Here is a 17,587-nt window from a genome sequence, read left to right on the forward strand (position 1 = left end):
AAGGATGCAAGGATGGTTTAACATTTATAAATCAATGTGATATACCACATTAACGAAATGAGGATACAAATCATATGATTATCTCAATAAATGTAGAAAAAGGATATGACAAAATTCAGTATGCATTCATGATAAAGTCTTTCAGCAAATTGGGTAAAGAGGAAACGTAACTCAACATAATAAAGGCCATACATGACACACCCACAGCTAACATTATATTCAATGGTTAAAAACTGAAAGGTTTTCCTCTAAGTTCGGAAATAAGCGACATAGTACTGGAAGTCCTAGTCAGAGCAACTAAGCAAGACAAAGAAATAAAAGGCATCCAAATTACAAAGAAAGAAGTAAAACTGTCTCTATTTGCAAATAACATATTATTTATAGAAATCCCTAAGAACTTCACCCAAAAACTCTTAGAACTCATCAACCCATTCCATAAAGTGGCAGGATACAAAACCAACATACAGAAATTAGTTGCTGAGGATGTAAAGTACAGCATAGGGAATATAGTCAATAATTTTGTAATAACTATGTATGGTGTCAAATGGGTACTACATTTTTTGGGGTGATCACTCCATAAGTTATACAGCTGAACTAATATAATATTGTATGTACACTATAATTGAAATGTTTTTATTTTAAAAAAGAAAGTTGTATCCCTATACACTAACAACAAAATAGCTAAAAAAGAAATAAAACAATCTCATTCACAAAACCATCAAAAAGAATAAAATAGCTAGGAATCAATTTAACCAAGGAGGTGAAAAATTTGTACACTGAAAACTATAAGACACTGATAAAGAAATTGAAGAAGACATAAATGGAAAGATATTCTCTGTTCATGGACGGCAAGAATTAACACTGTTAAAATGTTTATACTACCCAAAGCAATATACATATTCTATGCAATCTCTATTAGAATTCCAATGGCATTTTTAACAGAAATAGGAAAAAAATTCTAAAATTTGTATGGAATCACAAAAGACCCCAAATAGCCAAAGTAATACCGAGAAAGGAAAACAAAGCTGGAGGCATCACACTTCTTGATCAAACTATATAAAGCTGTAGTAATCAAAACAGTATGATATTAGTATAAAAACAGACACATAGATTAATGTAATAGAATAGAGAGCCCAGAAATAAACTTAAATATATACTTAAAATTCTCATAATTTTATTTGCCAGTTATGTTTATATAAAGATATTAAATAAAAATAAATTTTATGAAATAAAAACAAACATTGTCACCTTCAGATAAAATACTTTTTGGGGGAATATTTTCTAATTTTTTTTCCACAAAAAAAATCTCAGTACATTCCCAAAAGTAGAGATTGTATAGGCTATGTGACCTCAATAAAAAAAATAAACTTAGAAATTTGTCATGTTTTTAAAGAAAAAGAAAATATACTTGGAAACCAAAACCTATCTAATCAAGTCCATTACTGACTGAGAGTAAAAATCAATATGGTAATTATTTTATAGAAAAAGCAACAAGTAGCAACATTGTTTATTAATATTCTTTGGATAATATCAAAGTTGTATTGAAAGGAAAAGTCATAGTTTTATGTGATTTTGTAACTAAACAAGAAAGAATAAAAACCAGTGAAGCATTCAATTAAAAAAAATTTAAAAAGCAGAAGAAAAAATTAATAAATGTTTTTAAAATTAATGAATTAGAAAGCAAAATAAAATTAACAAATCCAAGAGCTCATTGTTTGAAAAGACTTAAAAAAAAAAAAACAGACAAATATTGGCTATTAAGAAACATCTGAGAGGAAACCAGATAAAAGCATCTTTCCAAATCAGAGATTGTTTTTAATTATGAAAGACTTCTCTATATGACTCAATTCTTCACCCTCTCAATACAAAAAAAGTATAAACAGAATTGATAGAGAAATATTTGCATATACCAATATCTATGGAAGAACGTAGGAGAACTGTCCAAGCTTTTCTTCAAGTTTCACTCTTCTTCCTTAAGCATCAATTGATCAACACACAAAACTATGGGGTTGCTGAGCTCTCCTGCTATTTGTTATGGAAAAGATCGTGCTTGTCTCTGATCATGATATGCAGCTATTGCCTTTTTCCTCTGAAAATAATGGGTTTTCATTAAGAGAAGGCCAAAATTGGCCAGAATTTAGTGTTCCTCCTCTCTCATCCCTGCCCTGGTATCTGTTTTCAGCTATATTATGCAGGACTCCAGCAGCTACTGTGTCAGACTTACAGAGAGGAAGTGGTTTCCATGGGCAAAGGGCAAAAGAATATTCTAAGAGAATGGGCTAATCATCAATCATAAAATAGAATAGAATCACTGAGTTAAGTGGTATTGCTACAAGCTTTATTTCTTCGCATACAAAACGGAAGTATATAAGATTACATCAGTTTATCTTACTAGCAGACAGAGTGGCAGCTAAGTAAGGGGAAAGACACACCTCGCTTCACTTTCAAAGGAAATTTCTTTCCAAGTAAATGAAAACAACATGGTCAATTAATTTCCTCAAAGCACTTTCAGAACTCAGCTCCGTTTCCAGTCTTTGTTAAGTTGGTTCAGTGCTCCTGGCTCTCCCCCTCACACAAGAAAGAAAGTAGTTGGGTTGAAAGCATTTCTTAAACTCTAATAAATTCATTAATATGAGAAACTCTCCTGTGCCCTCTACTTTCATAAGAGTTAACTAAAGTTATAAAACTAAGTAGAAATACATCTCCCACACGATTTTTCTGCATTCGATCTGGTTCTTTTATCATGTCCTATGAGTAATTTATTTATTCTCTGCTTTGTTCCAAAAATGATCTAAGGGTAAGTCCTATGAGTAAGGCTCACGGTAACAAAACCCTTTCTAAGCTGGCTCTGGATAAAGACTGACAGCAATTGTATGAAGGCTTTAAGACTCAATACAGTAATATGTTCAAGTGAGAAAACAACATAATGCAATACTTTTAGAAAGCACTTATTCTCTAGGTGATATAACCACCAAAATGCTAATAAATTATATATATGGAGAGAGATTATATGTGTATGTATGAATTCTTTCTCGTTTGTTTTATATCCCCCTTTCTTTTCAGACACTACTCTGCACCAGGCCTTCTTTAAATAAATAATACCTAGACTACTGCACTATCTGCTAAAGGTCGTGCTATTTGCAACTTTTTCCCTTACAATTCAACCAACACACTGCTGTCAGAGTAACCTCCTAAACCTTCTATATATCACCTCCGAAGCTCAGAATCCTTCAATTGCTTCTCACTGTAACAAGAATCCACGAGCTCCTGAGCCTTGCAGTTAAGGGTCTCTCTTTCATTGTCCTTTTCAGTTCTCCTATGCCCTGCAAGTGTGCTTCATTTTAGCCTAGTTCGGCTATTTATTGCTCCCCAAGTCACCTTGCTCTCAACATGCCCCCTCTCTGTAATGCCCTTGTCCCCTTCTTTGCATTCACAATCCTAACTATCTTTCAAAGGCCTAATCCAGTATCATCTCTGTAAATCCCTAAGCAAAAAGTTTCACCCATGCCTATCTCCTCCCATGCCCACTTCCCTGGCATTTCTCAGGCATGACCTGGTATGGTTAGTTGTCTTTCTATAGCTCAAAGTGTTCTTCCTCCTAAACCAGACTGAGCCACTGTTTGTACAAAGAAGGCACTGAATACATGCTTCATAATGAGAATGGCACCTAATAGACTCGCCTTCTTCATTGTGTTCAGCTACAGGCTCATGCTTCTCAAACAGGCTTAGGTGTACCCCAGAGATATGCTCTGAGCACTGGAGGAAACAAGATAAAGATGAAGCGCCTTTAAGAAGTTAATTTTATTTAGGTAATTTACAACGTTATCTTTAAAATGAAATCAAAACGATATGAAGAAATTATAATTGTAGGCTAATTTAAAAAACAAAATTAGAAAATAAAACAGAAGATGTCAAGTTGTTTCTAGCCCTCAGCAGTTCCCTTTTGGCAATGCTTTCAGGTCATCCTCTCTTCCTTCCAGGGGCGAATTTGTGCTCCTATACCAGTGAAGGATGTTTACGTAGAAACATTTGAGAAATACCCCATAGATTATGAATGAGTAATAGGAAAAGAATACAATCATTTCCTTTTTTTCCCATCATTTCCATTTTAAGATGGAATCGACATGCATTTTTGTTTTTATGAAAATGAGTAATAGAAATTAATGCCGAAGATTTTTTCAAGTACTTGTTTTATTTCCTGGATTATGATATATTTGTGAAATCAGATCGAAATACTAGAAATGCATTTGAGTATGACCACTCAAAATTAAATGCTTCAGATGGTAAAAGCCCTAAGTGGAAACATTTTGTCACAGATGCGAACAATTAAGCTGTAAGAACAGTGTATTGTGGATTTCAAAGAATATATGGAAAAGTAAACACATTTTAGTCCAAAAAATGTTTTTAATGCATTTTTTGAATATTTAACTTTTACTTTTTAGTTTTTGAACATTTATTAAGTCTGAATAAATATTTATTTGTACCTAAGTAGATGTGTCCATCCATACACCTATCTGCAGCTCATTCGTGTATGTGTGTGTGTGTGTGTGCGCGCGCGCGCGCGCGCGCGCGTGCGCGTGCCTCTCACTACAGGCAGTAACTGGTTAATTCAAATCCATTGTTTTATGATCTCACACACACACATACATACACACTCATATACTATCCTATATATATCCCATTAACTCATATACATATTACCTTAAATTAATTTCAATTCACAGCACATGCAATGTGTTCCAGAAACATAGAGAAAAATTAATAAAAAATAGCCGAATGTTAAAAAGAATCCTCAGACTTACACATCAGAATAAATAGTTCATTGTTTGCTTCAAATAAGGATACTGAGGTTCTAATGTTTTTAATACAAGTATTAGAGAAAACATATCCCTGGAAATTCCCCCAAGCAACTCCTGTTGTCTTTTTCAGCCATCAAGAGCTGTAAACAAACCATGAAGTTCAACCACTGTTCTTTGAATTTGTTTATTTTAAATCAATTGGTAATAGATTTCACATGCTTCTGGAATTATCCATAATTTAATGCCTGGGAGCCTCTTCTGAAAATTACCAGTTCCTTGCCTAATAAGAATTTACTTTGTGCTAAATATTCTTGTGTATGTGGGGCACACCATGGGTGCTGGTGATCCTTTCTATCGTACATAAAAAAAAATTAGATTTCACTTGGACCCCGAAAACAATTGCTTCCAATCTTCTAGATGAGGAAACTGAGACTAAGAAAAATTATAAATTGTCCAAAGCCACAAGGGACCGGTGGAGCTCTCCCACCAATACTAGTCTTCCATTTCGAGTCAGAAGAATGGCCTTTCTGGTTCAAAACCTCTAAAGCATCAGTCATTGTCTGTATTCCTGCACCAGGGCAGGAAAGGGGGAAAGGTGATGATCTTGACTTTTGGTGCAGGCCTCTCAACAGGCAGGAACTGGTTAACTCAAATCTGTTGCTTTGTTGGTCTGACTTGAGTGCCAGAATGGAAATGAAATCTTGCATTGTAAACCAGCTCTTGAATAGAGTCATCTTTCAGGAATCCAACATAGGTCAATTTGATCCTGAATCTTCTAAAGTTTTGTTAAAAAATGAGATCAGCACTTCATATGGCATATAACTGTCTAATCGCTATGTGTGCACCTGAAACTAACATAATATTATATGTCAACTATAATTGAAAAATAAATTTTAAATTATACTAGGAAAAATTAAATTTGAAAATTTAAGTCCACATGAGAAAATCTGTCTCATGTGAAGACCTAGTGGACCTCCCAAGGATGCCAGCCAGAAGCAAGGTTGCTGCTAACACTTTGGCCATGCCAGGCTTAGTTGAAATTTTAGATCAAACTTTCCCTCGTAGGAAGCTAGATATTGCTCTTCCCTCTTCCCTGAGTTTGTGATTTCTTATAGCAGATACTATAACATCTGCAAACTGTTTGGCTTCACTGGACAAGGAAAGAAAATAGCAAAAATTTAAATCTCCTATTGAAAGTGACAAACATAAACATGTTCCCATTAGCCACTTGAAATTTAAAATAATAGGGGTCAGAGAGATATAGCAGAAGAGGAAGTCAAAGATATCTCAGGTATGAGAAGAACTTGTAGTTTGCAGATGGAGGGGGCCTCATGGAAGGGGGGAAAAGAAACCGAATTCTGCCCACAACCAGGGAACTTGGATGAGAACCCTGAGCCCCAAAAGAGAACGTACCTGGCCAATGCTTTGATCTTTAGCCTTGTGAGACCCTGAGGGGAGAACCCACACACACCATGAGAAACTTCCGATGTACAGAAACTGAGGTTAATAAATGTGCTCAGAGGTCCTGCCTGAGCTGGCTCATGCGAGATGTAGGTTTAAATTCCAGCTTTGGCACTAACTCATTGTATAACCTTTTGCCATGTCATGTAGTCCCTGAAATTTCATCTCCTGTCTGTAAATTGCGGGAGGGGCATATTAACATTGATTTTCTAGAGTACTATAAAGAGCAAGATTAAATGTGTTTGAAAGTACACTCACATAATATGGCATCATGTAAATGCAAGGTTTTTTTTACAGTAAACCTCCCCCTGAAAATCATGTGTTGATATGAATCCTGTGTTTTTCTTCCTATATACCCTCCATTTTCATTGAGCATAATATTATCTAAATGTTTATTCATGAAATACTTTGTGCAAAAACAACATTTAGAAAATTTTGAAATATAAAAGGACAATATATTTACTGAGGTCATTCCTCCCTTAACACACTTTTTACGAGTTTGAAATCTATTAGCCCCCCTCTTCTCCTTTGGGGTCAGTATCTGGCTGAAAACTCGTTATCTGCACTCAGCCATAGCACACAACATATTATGGCACTGCAATGGCTCCCTCTCCTCTTGCCTCCTAACAAACAACACTTAGAACTTTGACATTCATGATCTCATCCGCTCCTCCTAAGACTGAGCTAAGGCAGACAAAATGATGTTGTATGATAAATGGCTGGCCCTGGACCACACCACCAGTTAAGAGCAATGTCAGGCCTGGAACTGAAGTCATCTTATTGCAAGCTGGGTGTCTGTTCCCCCACCCCATGTTGCCTGGGTTGGCAGAGGGCAGAGAGAACAGAGGATGCTGCCTGCTTGTTCTGTGCCCTGGGTGACACTTGATTTGCCAATCCTCTCCTAACACTCCGTTGACATGCTCTTGTGGTGCTAAAGTCCCAGGGCCGGGCTGGAATTCGGTACACACTATGCAGGGTCCTGTGTGGATTTCTGGGCCTGTTTGCTTTTAATTAAACAAACTGGCTTGGCTTGAAAAAATAAGTCTAGGCTGATCAATAAGCAGAAGTCCCAGAACTTACCTCAAGAAAACCTTCGTATTCTTTTCATGTGAATGCGGTCAATAGCATTGATGTTAACCACCCACTCACACCTCCATGGGAGACCACACCCCCAAATTGTGTCAGATCATTAAGGAACTACCAGATAAAATAGCTAATATCAGACTTAATTCCCTTCTCATCAAAAGCCTAAATTCTAGTTTTAACATACAAAAAAAGAAAAACTGATAAAATTGTACTGGAATTGAAAAGCACAAAGGCAGAAAATGGAACTCAAAGCATAACTTCTTTATATACATCAGAAATTCATTAAGTAGGTTCATTAGGGTCTCATTTCTTGCTTTGGAAACTGCCAGTCAGTGATTTATGTAATGACCGGCCACAAATACATATTAGAGTACAAGCTGATAAGGCTAATAGGAAAAAATTTGGATCTGAGTTAACCATCACTTTGAGTCTTGATTGTAAACATTAAAAGGAATGTCTGAGAATGTACTTTGTATTTGTGCAGAAGAGGCAAACATTTTGGCATTTGCCGTAAGTATAATTCAAGTTCCAATAGTCAGATACACACCACCTAGTTATTTAATGAACCACCTTCCATCTCTTTCCCTTCTCTTCCAGCTGAATCCCAGGGAGTAACTGGGTTTGATCTCAGGAGGTGGCCATTTGCCATTGGCATGCTATCAGACACATCAAAACAGAGTCAAAATGATTATTTGAAATAATAAATTATTCTCTTACATATACCTCCACTGATGCAAAAAATTGAGAGAGGAGTTCATTCTCTTGGGACTCAGAGGCATGACAGTGAAGGCAGGCTTAGAATTATAGACAAATCAAAGGGCATTAAAGTACTTTCAAGGAGCCTTTCAAGGAGCATTCTTTTTCTGGCTGCCACTCATCATAGCGTGACCCTTGGAAAGACATGAACACAAAACCATTGCTTTCTCTATGAAATCAATGTGTTTCATTATCTCATAGGATTTGTCTCAAAGATCTTTAAAAAGTACATGTTAAACCTCGTTTATAAAAGCTTTAAACTTTTTTTAAAAGTAGATGTAAAAATATATAAATAAAACATAATTGCTATTATTTGAAGAAATTAATTTCTTATAATGTAGAGTTGGATACTATCTTTAGGGTCTAAAAGAACCCTAGATTTATTATCTAATAAATGGAAATAACTGAATAACAGAAAAACCTAACTACAGTTCTCCTCCGAATTCACTAGATTCATAATGTATGTTGCAATGAGTCTACTAGTTAGGCATTGATTAAAATCACTGATGTATAAAATGGTTCATTCAATAATTCTTTGGGAATGCAAATTCAAGTTTAGCAAACAATAAGTGCACTTTAAAAATGAAATAATGTTGAAATTCCAGGAGATGATTAAGCAAAGAAACCATAACCCCACGTTTTAAAATGATCTTATTTTCTCAAAACTGAATGATTAGAAAATGGAATTTCAATTTATAGGTCAATTATAAACCTTTGTACTCAGGTATCATCTTAGAAGCACATAATATTCAATAAAAAGGCGTCAGCAGCAGTATAGAAATATGAGCTTTCAGTTTTATAGAAACACAAGTTCTAGTTGTTAACCAACTTCTGGCACTCAGTTTTAAAGAAGTCCTGCCCTGAATACTAATCAAAAGGAAATGACCTTAAGTTAACTCTCCAATGCAAATCTTTTTTTAAATCCTAACAAGGAAACACATTCCTCTAATGAACTTTTAGAAGTTTAAGAATGACCTCAGAGAGCATGTAGTCCAACCTGTATTGTACAGAACTAATGACTTTGAGGCCTGGCAGCATTTTTTGTTAGAAGGATCAAAGACTTAAATTATTGGTTATTTCTCTGGACGAGGATGAATGCCTGTGCACTAGTGGTGTGGAATATCACACATACAAGAAAGTCTGCAATAAGTGAGGGCATTACACATGCTCCCATTTCTTTTAGGAAACAAGGCTGCAAGAGTTACTTCCATAAACAGCATTGCAGATTAGGGTCCATTTTTTTAATCAATTCTGAGCCTAAGATTTAAAAGTGACGGAAATGATCAAATTGAACGTGTCTAGAAACATGCAGCACAACGTAAGTTAACACACTTGATTTCCTGCTCCACATTTATTGGGGCTAGAGACTAAAACAGCTATTTTATTCTCAAATAATTGGGAAAATATGACAGCAATTTCTTAAATACATAACAAAACTTTCTAGATCATGAATAAACATGAGATGTAATAGCCTATGGATATCAATTGCGACAGCTTTATAAAATGTCATTCATCTAAGGCATTCTGAAATTGTCTTTAAAGCTACACATATATGCATGATTCTATATACACAAAGGCATCTATTCATGAACAGAAAGTCTTTTCGAAGCACTGTGTAGAGAAGGCTAACGTAATATACATTTAGATTGTGAATAATTTTTAAGAGACAATTTGGAGTTCCAAGAAACAGTGATTTACATTCAAATAAGTATGTCAAGTTTCAGACCTCAATAGGAAAGATATTTGTGATGCAGGCTACAAGAAAATTCACACTGTGAACTATTCATGTTTCAAAGACCTCCTTCAAAAGAGAGATTTCAAGTCCAGAGCAAACATCCATGGCATAAAGAAACAGGATGCCTAAGATTCTAAAATATGCTCCCATATGGTTTCCCTCTTCACTTCCCCACCTAAGAACAAGAGAAAAAATTCCTAATGGCACATCACCACAGTGTTTCTAGATGGTGGGTTATTACATCCAGATAACAATTTTGGTGAAGGACTTTTTATTTCTGTTTTAAATGGACTATATATCACTGCAAACACAAAAAGATTTCTGCTACAACATCTAAACATTATCATGTAGACCCGGATTTCTTCTTAGTAGAGAATGAGAATCACTAAGGAAGGATAAAGCCCACAGAGGGGGAAGATATGATTAAATTCTTTCACTGGCCAATTAACCAAAATGAAGCATCAGTCTCTGTTATCAAAGTTGTCAGCTCTCTCCTTTATAAACAAAATCTCTAGATCAGCTTACACCTCACCCTTTGATGCACCAGGGATATATTTGGGTTTCACCTACCAACCTGTTCCTGTTAATTCCAACAATATCACACAAGACAATTCATTTAGGTCTTTAAGGAAGAAGTCACCATTTTCCAGGTACTTCCAACATTTTCAAATTTAAATCCAGTTGTTTCAAATATGTTTGACAAACAATGCCCCCTCCTTACCCCACTCCCACACACACACAAAAGTAGCTAATTCTGTTATAGTATCTCTGTGAGAAGATAAGTCTCTTCAGTTTTGCCAAGGAAATAACATAGATGTTTTCTTCCACTTTTACTACAAATACAGGATTACTTAAAATCAGTCCCTGTGTAAAGGTGCTTTGTGGAACCAAGCTTGGAGAGTTTACAAATCAAGGAGTTCATTGCGACTATTGACACTCTTGATAGAAAAATTCAGTTTCTGTTGAGTTCCTGTGATCCCCTGAGCAATTATAAATGCCCTTAACTATAATGAGGCAGTGTAAGACAAAGCAAATTATTCAAATATATGTACATTCATATTTATACTAATATGAAATACATTGATAGAAGAGAGTACTGATTTTTTCCTGAAGTGTTTAGAGTGTCAAAGGAAAATAAAGACACTTAATATTGAGAAATTTCTAATGAATGATTAAAAATGTTTTTGGTTGGCTGCCATTCAAAAGTTTTCCCAGAGTTCTCATCGATGTTCTATACAAACTGTAAATAAAAATATACATGACCAAAATTACTATACATAGATATCAATATGTACAGGTGAATTAAACTTCCTTAAATATATACACATCCCCACTTAGAATACATTCCATTACATAAGCAAAGCATCATTCTTTAATAATAGGTCCACGATAGCAGCAATTTAATAATCTAGTTATCCAGTTACCTCGGAAAATAGCATAGGTCCTGCTAGGTCCTGATGTGGTATCTCCGGTTTCAAGGAGACCTCTCCATTAACATTTAATACAGTTTTCATGAGGCACCAGTCTATATTGCTAATGGCAATTATGTCATCCTGTCATTGGAGAAAAAGTTATTCTTTTCAAAACCCGTTTATTCAAAATCTGACTAATGGCATAATGGGAAAAATAAGTCACGATGAGGTGATACAAATCAAACTGTAGAAGATATATAAAGCTTTTACATTTTACTTCTTACATATTTTTGTTGTTTTATCAATGCCTTATACATACAGAAAAGTATTTTGATTGCCCTAACAGATACTAAACTCTGCTGAGAAGATACCTGCTCTGAATTGTGTTTGAAAATACTCAATTTTACAAACTGAGGTGGCATGATATCATCCTAAGTATGGTTTTAAAAGAGTTATGTTTGTGAATCTATACCTTTGGGTAAGTTAAGAACCAAAATTTATTTATATGTGTGTGTGTGTGTGTGTGTGTGTGTGTGTATACACACACATAGTATGCAAAAAATCTTCAGGTTGATTTATAATAAATCATATTAGTCACAGAAGAAAATATAGAATAGTTTTTACACAAACATTTATTTTGTGTGTACTACTGTGTGTAATAATACACAATATTATTTTGTGTGTATATTCATGCATGCCCAATGGGTAGGCCTCAAATTATATGGATTCTAGATGAACATATATAGACTTTTAATATTTACTCTTGGTGTGTATTTTTACGGTCCAATTCTAAATCTGTTGGGTATACGAACACAGAGCTCAAGAAAGGTCTCTGTTATCTATGATGAAGGTTTTGAACCTCTGCCTCTCCACTTATACAGTTCACGTAAAACAAGCTTGCAGACTGCAGCTACTGGCTGTAAGAGAAGAGTTTATCACCTTAAACAAGTTACACTTGCCAAGGGCGAGAGGCTAAATTAGACCACATTGTTCTACATGCTGAAACCCTTTTACTGGGAGGGGACAACTCCCTCTGCACAGCAGTTTCTCCTGCTTGAAGCTGAGATCACACACGGAAAAACCTATTGTGTCTCTGCCAAGTCACTGTGGGAATGTCGGGAAGCACACCCAGTAGCCAGCAGAGGCAGAACCACCATATTGACTCCTAAGATAAGCAGCTGTGTTATTGCTCCTACGAGAATTTTCCCTGATATCATCTTATCCATGGGTTTTCTCCCACGTTTCCCAAGGTGGTCAAATCAACACAGATCAGGCTCTGGCTTTTCAGTCATCATGTATGTCAACAACCATGACAACACCTTTATTACAGTGAATGTCCACTCAGGCTCCTTGAATTTGGCTGGAAGTTGAACAGTCCAGTGGGATCCTTCAGATGATAAAATGATGATGCGTTAGTTCCTCTCTGAGAACTCAGAGCTTCTGACCTGCTCCACAGACACAGCCTGGACTGCAGAACCTGATTCTCTTTACAAAGGAATACACACACCAGTGCTTGGCCTTTTCAGATGCTGCAGGTGGGCAGGCAAGTTCAAAGTCTGGACACAGAGGCACTTCCAAAATTTGGCAAGAAGAAGGAGGTGAGTTCACTAAGTGGGGTTTTATCACTGTGCTGTCTCTTACATATATAAGACATCTGTGGCGCATGGACACGATAGAGCTCTTTAGGTTGTAGATGGGTCATGCTTTTTCTTCTTGCCCCGACAGGACTTGCAGACACAACAGATTATACACGGGGAAGCCAGGAGCAGCAAGGGTGAAGTCACCAAGGCAATGATGCCCAACCCTACAAGAATCCCGACCACCTGGAAATTTAGGGGAGAAAAAACCTATTTCAGCAGTTAAATCCTCCTATAAGTATACTATACCATCGGCTGTGGATGAACTACTTGTGTCCCCCTACCCCCAGATTTATGTTGAAACTCTAATCTCAAATATGATGCTGTTTGGAAATGGGGGCCTTAGGAGGTAATTAGGACATAAGAGTGGAGCCCTCATGAAAGGATTAGTGCCCTTATAAGAAGAGATACCAGGGAGCTTGCTTCTTCTCTCTCTACCCTCTGCCATGTGAGAACACAGTGAGAAGATGGCCATCTATAAACCACGAAGACAGTCCTTGCCAGAACCCAACCCTGCTGGCACCCTAACCTCCAACTTCCAGTCTCCAGAACCATAAAAAATAAATTTCTGTTGTTTAAGCCGCCCAGTCTATGGTCATTTGTTATAGCAGCCTGAACAGTTACAATTATGAAACCTTTTAGCCAGGGCCCAGCAATGCTCTGAACTGAATAAACCAGGGAGATACCAAAGACTAAATCAAAGGTGAGAAGAACAAACCAAATACTAAGTCAGGCTCTGGCACAAGCTCAGTATAATCATGAAATGTTGGTGTTGGCTCTCTCTCTACCTGAGTTTCCTCAACAGTCTCATAGGCATGTTAATAATGATTACTAGGCTATTAACACCAACTCCTTCAAAAGGAACATGGCCTTTAATAAATATGAAACGCTATTAAAAATAAACCAGGACTCCCTTTGAACCTGTCATATAAACTCACAATGGCATGTACAGAGGGATCCAAAGCCCAGCAGGGGCTCATTGGGTTTTAGAGCACTGCCTTCCATAGCAAGTACACCTTTAGGAAAGCCATTCTACCATTTTTTGCAGGAGGAGAAAACATCTGCCCTCATTTGCAGGTCACTGTTAATTACTTGGCTGACCTGGTGCCCTGCCCCTCCACTTATCCTCAAGAGGACTGTGCTCATGAGTTAATTCAGACAGGTGCTTTTTCCTAGCCCCAGCCCAGACCTCCCAGAACCTTTCAGGCTAGAATGGGTAAGCAGGATGAAGTGGGGAGGATGAACAGGTAGGCTTTTTAAGCCATCAGAAGTCTGGTTTATTTCACGCTCCTTTTAAGGTCAGGGTACCTGTGTTCGGTTCCACATCACTGAGGCTCTTGAGTGGCCGAGCTTATTCCTACATGGCCCTTTGTCGTAATGTCTGAGGAAAATGTCATTCTGGAAAACAAAGAGAGAGATTTTGGTAATCATGTAGGTTTGAATTGCAAGATAGATAATGACCACATCAGATCACCTTAGTGGAAGCAAAGGCTCTATTTAGTGATATTAATGACAGCCTCTAGGAATTCCAAGCCCTTGATCTTTAGACTCTCTCTCAGTAGTTTTAGAAATCACCCGAGTAAAAATAGATAACCAATGAGACTCTTGACTAAAAGAAATTAATTACCTGATCAGTTATCGTCAAAAGGTAGCTCTATCAGAGGTGTGATATGGAATGAGAGGACCATAAAAAAGGTAGCCAAAAGGCAGCTGTAGTAAACAAGGAGATAAAATGCCAGTGGCTGAGATGAAGAAGATGAAATTAAGTCATGAAATATTAAGAAGGTTACTAACTGCATGGGGAAAAAGAAAAAAAAAATCACAGGTAAACAGAGAGTCACTGGGTAGAAGGCAGTGGTTTGGTTGACAGAAATGACAACATAGAGATGGATTTTGTTGGGAGGTAATGACCAGAGTTTGGATATGTTGAACTTAAGAAGTTACTTGAGACATTCAAGCAGTACTGTTCAAAAGGCAGCCAGTTACATAGATGTGAATTTGAGAAAAAAGACTTGAGAATCGGTCCATATAGGGTGGAAGAAAACACAGAAGTAGATGAGATTACCCAGAGAGAGTACAGACTGAGGAGCAAAGAGGCTGTTGAGCACAAACATGTAAGAATGAGTCAAGAAAGAGCCTGGAAAGGAAACTGAGAAGTAGCCAGATATATGGAAGGGAAACTTGAAGAGATGAAACCACTGAAATGGACATGGTCAAGATGTCAAAAGCAGCAGGGAATCTAGGTAAGATGAGGAATGAAGTGTCCCTTGCATTTTACCCAAAAGAAATCACTCAGAGCCTTGGAAGATCATAGTCAGGGTATGAGTAGGTGGCAATCTCAGCTACAACGATAACTGGAGGTAAGTAAGAGGCGATTACGTTTTATCGAGGCTCGGCTGCTAAAGGAACAAGAGAAATAGACCATTAGCAAGGGAAAGATGGAGGCTTGAGAAAAAGTGGTACTCATTTTTAAGTGGGAAACAGTTGGATATGGGGATAAGTTAGAGACTAGAGAGTGGAGAGCAGAAGTTGAAGTCACAGGAGAGAGAAGTGATAACTGAAAGGGACAAGTCACCAAGGTTCCCAAGGCAGAATATCAATTCCTCATCCTCTGTAACAACAGGGATGAGGATTGAAGCAGGAACACACTCAATGCCCCAGCAAAACTAAAAATCACTCTGTTTGGTGTCTGTCTCAGGCTTGGCTTTTGGACAATCACCTTTCTCTTAGATTCATGCTCTAAAACTTTCCTGTAAACAAATATCAACACCACACAATCTGGTACAGAACACTTGTCTACAGAAAAGTATCTTTACCAACAAGCCAATGCCCCCCAGCTAAAACCAAGAAAATGAGATCACAGAAAACAATGACCAGAAAAAGATGCTGTGTATCCAGCCACTTAACATCTGTACCATTTCATCTCACGTCCCAGAACAGTACAAGTGACAGAACACTGTGTTCTTTGCAACACCATTCCGCAAACACATTTCAGCCAGAGGATGGAGAGGTCTGGTGCACATATTTATCCCCTTACACTCTTGCTTCCTAAAGAGAACCTCATGGGCTCAGACTCCTTGGATATGAACCCAATTAATATTCTAGTTAAACCTGAAGAAAAAAAAATAAAAAGATTTCTTTCATTTGTAAAGCTTCGGGGATGAAAATCAGTCAAATCCTCACTCAGAACATCACTCATTTGGAATTCTGAGAGGTCTCAACTATAGAACATAATTGTAATTCAAGGAGTTACAACAGAATTTTTTTAAAAGAATGAAAACCTTTCAACCTGAGCTGCTGAGCTTCTAGAGTCTAAAATGTAAATTTTCTTCTCCCCAATTTATACCTCATCTTGAAACACTGATGTCAAAGCTGATTAAGTTCTTACTCATAGATGTCATCCTAAACAACTTATCAAATTTTCAGTTAAAAATCAGGCATGTGGTGGCCAGTATGCATCCCATGTTAACGGCACACTCACTCACCGAGTGTGTTTAATACTAATGCACTACACAAATTGCCTATTGAATTGAAGTAAACTAAACCATTAAAATGGAAAGCTGAGAAAAAAATGACCGCCCAACCATGACTGAGAGCTTAGACTGATATGGACATATTTTATAGGTTCAAATTGCCAAGATAGGAAGTATCCAGAAACTACTTAGGATATACCAAACTTTAAAACACTATAACTGAAAACAGTAGAATTCTCTACAATCCTTTACACCTCCTTTTAACTCTGAGGGCACAATTAGCCTTATTAGCACAAGACTGAATGAAACTACACCTGGATTTGGGAAGACATGCTTTGTGAGTGGTGCAGGAAAAGAAGAATTACACCAGATTCCTTTATCTAGGAGGGGAATCCTAAAAACAGTAGCAATAACACTGTCATGCCAATGAATGAGATAGTAAAATAATAAGAGACGCCACTGACTTAAAAAGCTTTTTCCTTTAAATAAAAAAAAAAAAAAAACCTGTAGTAGAATAACTGATCCCCTAAAGAGAGCCACGGCCAGTTCCCAGAATTTAAGAATGTGTTACTTTACATGGCGAAAAGAGATTTTGCAAGTGTAATTAAATTAAGACTTTGAGGTAGGAGAGATTGTCCTGTATTATATAGAGGGGCCCGATCTAACCACGTGGGTCCTTTCCCAACTGTGGCCAGAAGGAATGACTCTGGAAGCTATGACTATGGAAGAAGGATCAGAGGGATGTGATGTTGCTACCTTTGAAGATGGAGAAAGGGGTCATAAGCCAAGGAATGCTGGCAGCCTTTAGAAGCTGGAAAAGGCCAAGAAATTGAATCTTTCCTAGAGACTCCCCCCAAAAATGGCCCTGAGGACACTTTGATTTTACTCCTGTGAGAACTGTATCAGACTTCTAATGCACAGAGCTAAAAATAAAAAATTTGTATCGTTTTAAGCCAAAATTGTGGTAATCTGTTACAACAGCAAAGTAAGACTAATACACTAACATACCTTTATGTAACAGACTGAGACAATGCCCCCAAAGCAGGAAATGTTCCCAAAACAAAAGCTTGCCTTTAATGCTAAGGTAACATACCAAAGAGAGGTTTACAGATATCTAAAGTAGCAGGCTCAGAAAGCCTCATAGAGAAAAATAAATTCTTTGGCAGGACAAAACCAGGTTCAATATTTTAAAAGGAAAGCCTGTAGGACATCAGCTGTTGCACAGGGA

At 37.0% G+C, this 17,587-nt stretch overlaps 1 protein-coding gene across 4 annotated transcripts in view; it reads right to left on the reverse strand.

Moving 5' to 3' along the window:
- Window positions 1-9,425: 9,425 nt before the first annotated feature.
- RNF144B (ring finger protein 144B) overlaps window positions 9,426-17,587 on the reverse strand; it is a 143,613-nt gene continuing 135,451 nt past the window's right edge. For all 4 annotated transcript variants that reach the window (XM_016155876.2, XM_016155874.2, XM_016155873.2 and 1 more), the window contains 2 exons: window positions 14,195-14,284; window positions 9,426-13,072 (listed from right to left, as the gene is read on the reverse strand). In XM_016155876.2, coding sequence (XP_016011362.2) covers window positions 12,932-13,072; window positions 14,195-14,284 — 231 coding nt within the window. In that variant the 3' untranslated portion in view covers window positions 9,426-12,931. The remainder of the gene's footprint in view (window positions 13,073-14,194; window positions 14,285-17,587) is intronic.

The sequence above is a fragment of the Rousettus aegyptiacus genome, unplaced genomic scaffold, assembly GCF_014176215.1.
Source record: "Rousettus aegyptiacus isolate mRouAeg1 unplaced genomic scaffold, mRouAeg1.p scaffold_m13_p_1, whole genome shotgun sequence".
Taxonomy (NCBI): Eukaryota; Metazoa; Chordata; class Mammalia; order Chiroptera; family Pteropodidae; genus Rousettus; species Rousettus aegyptiacus.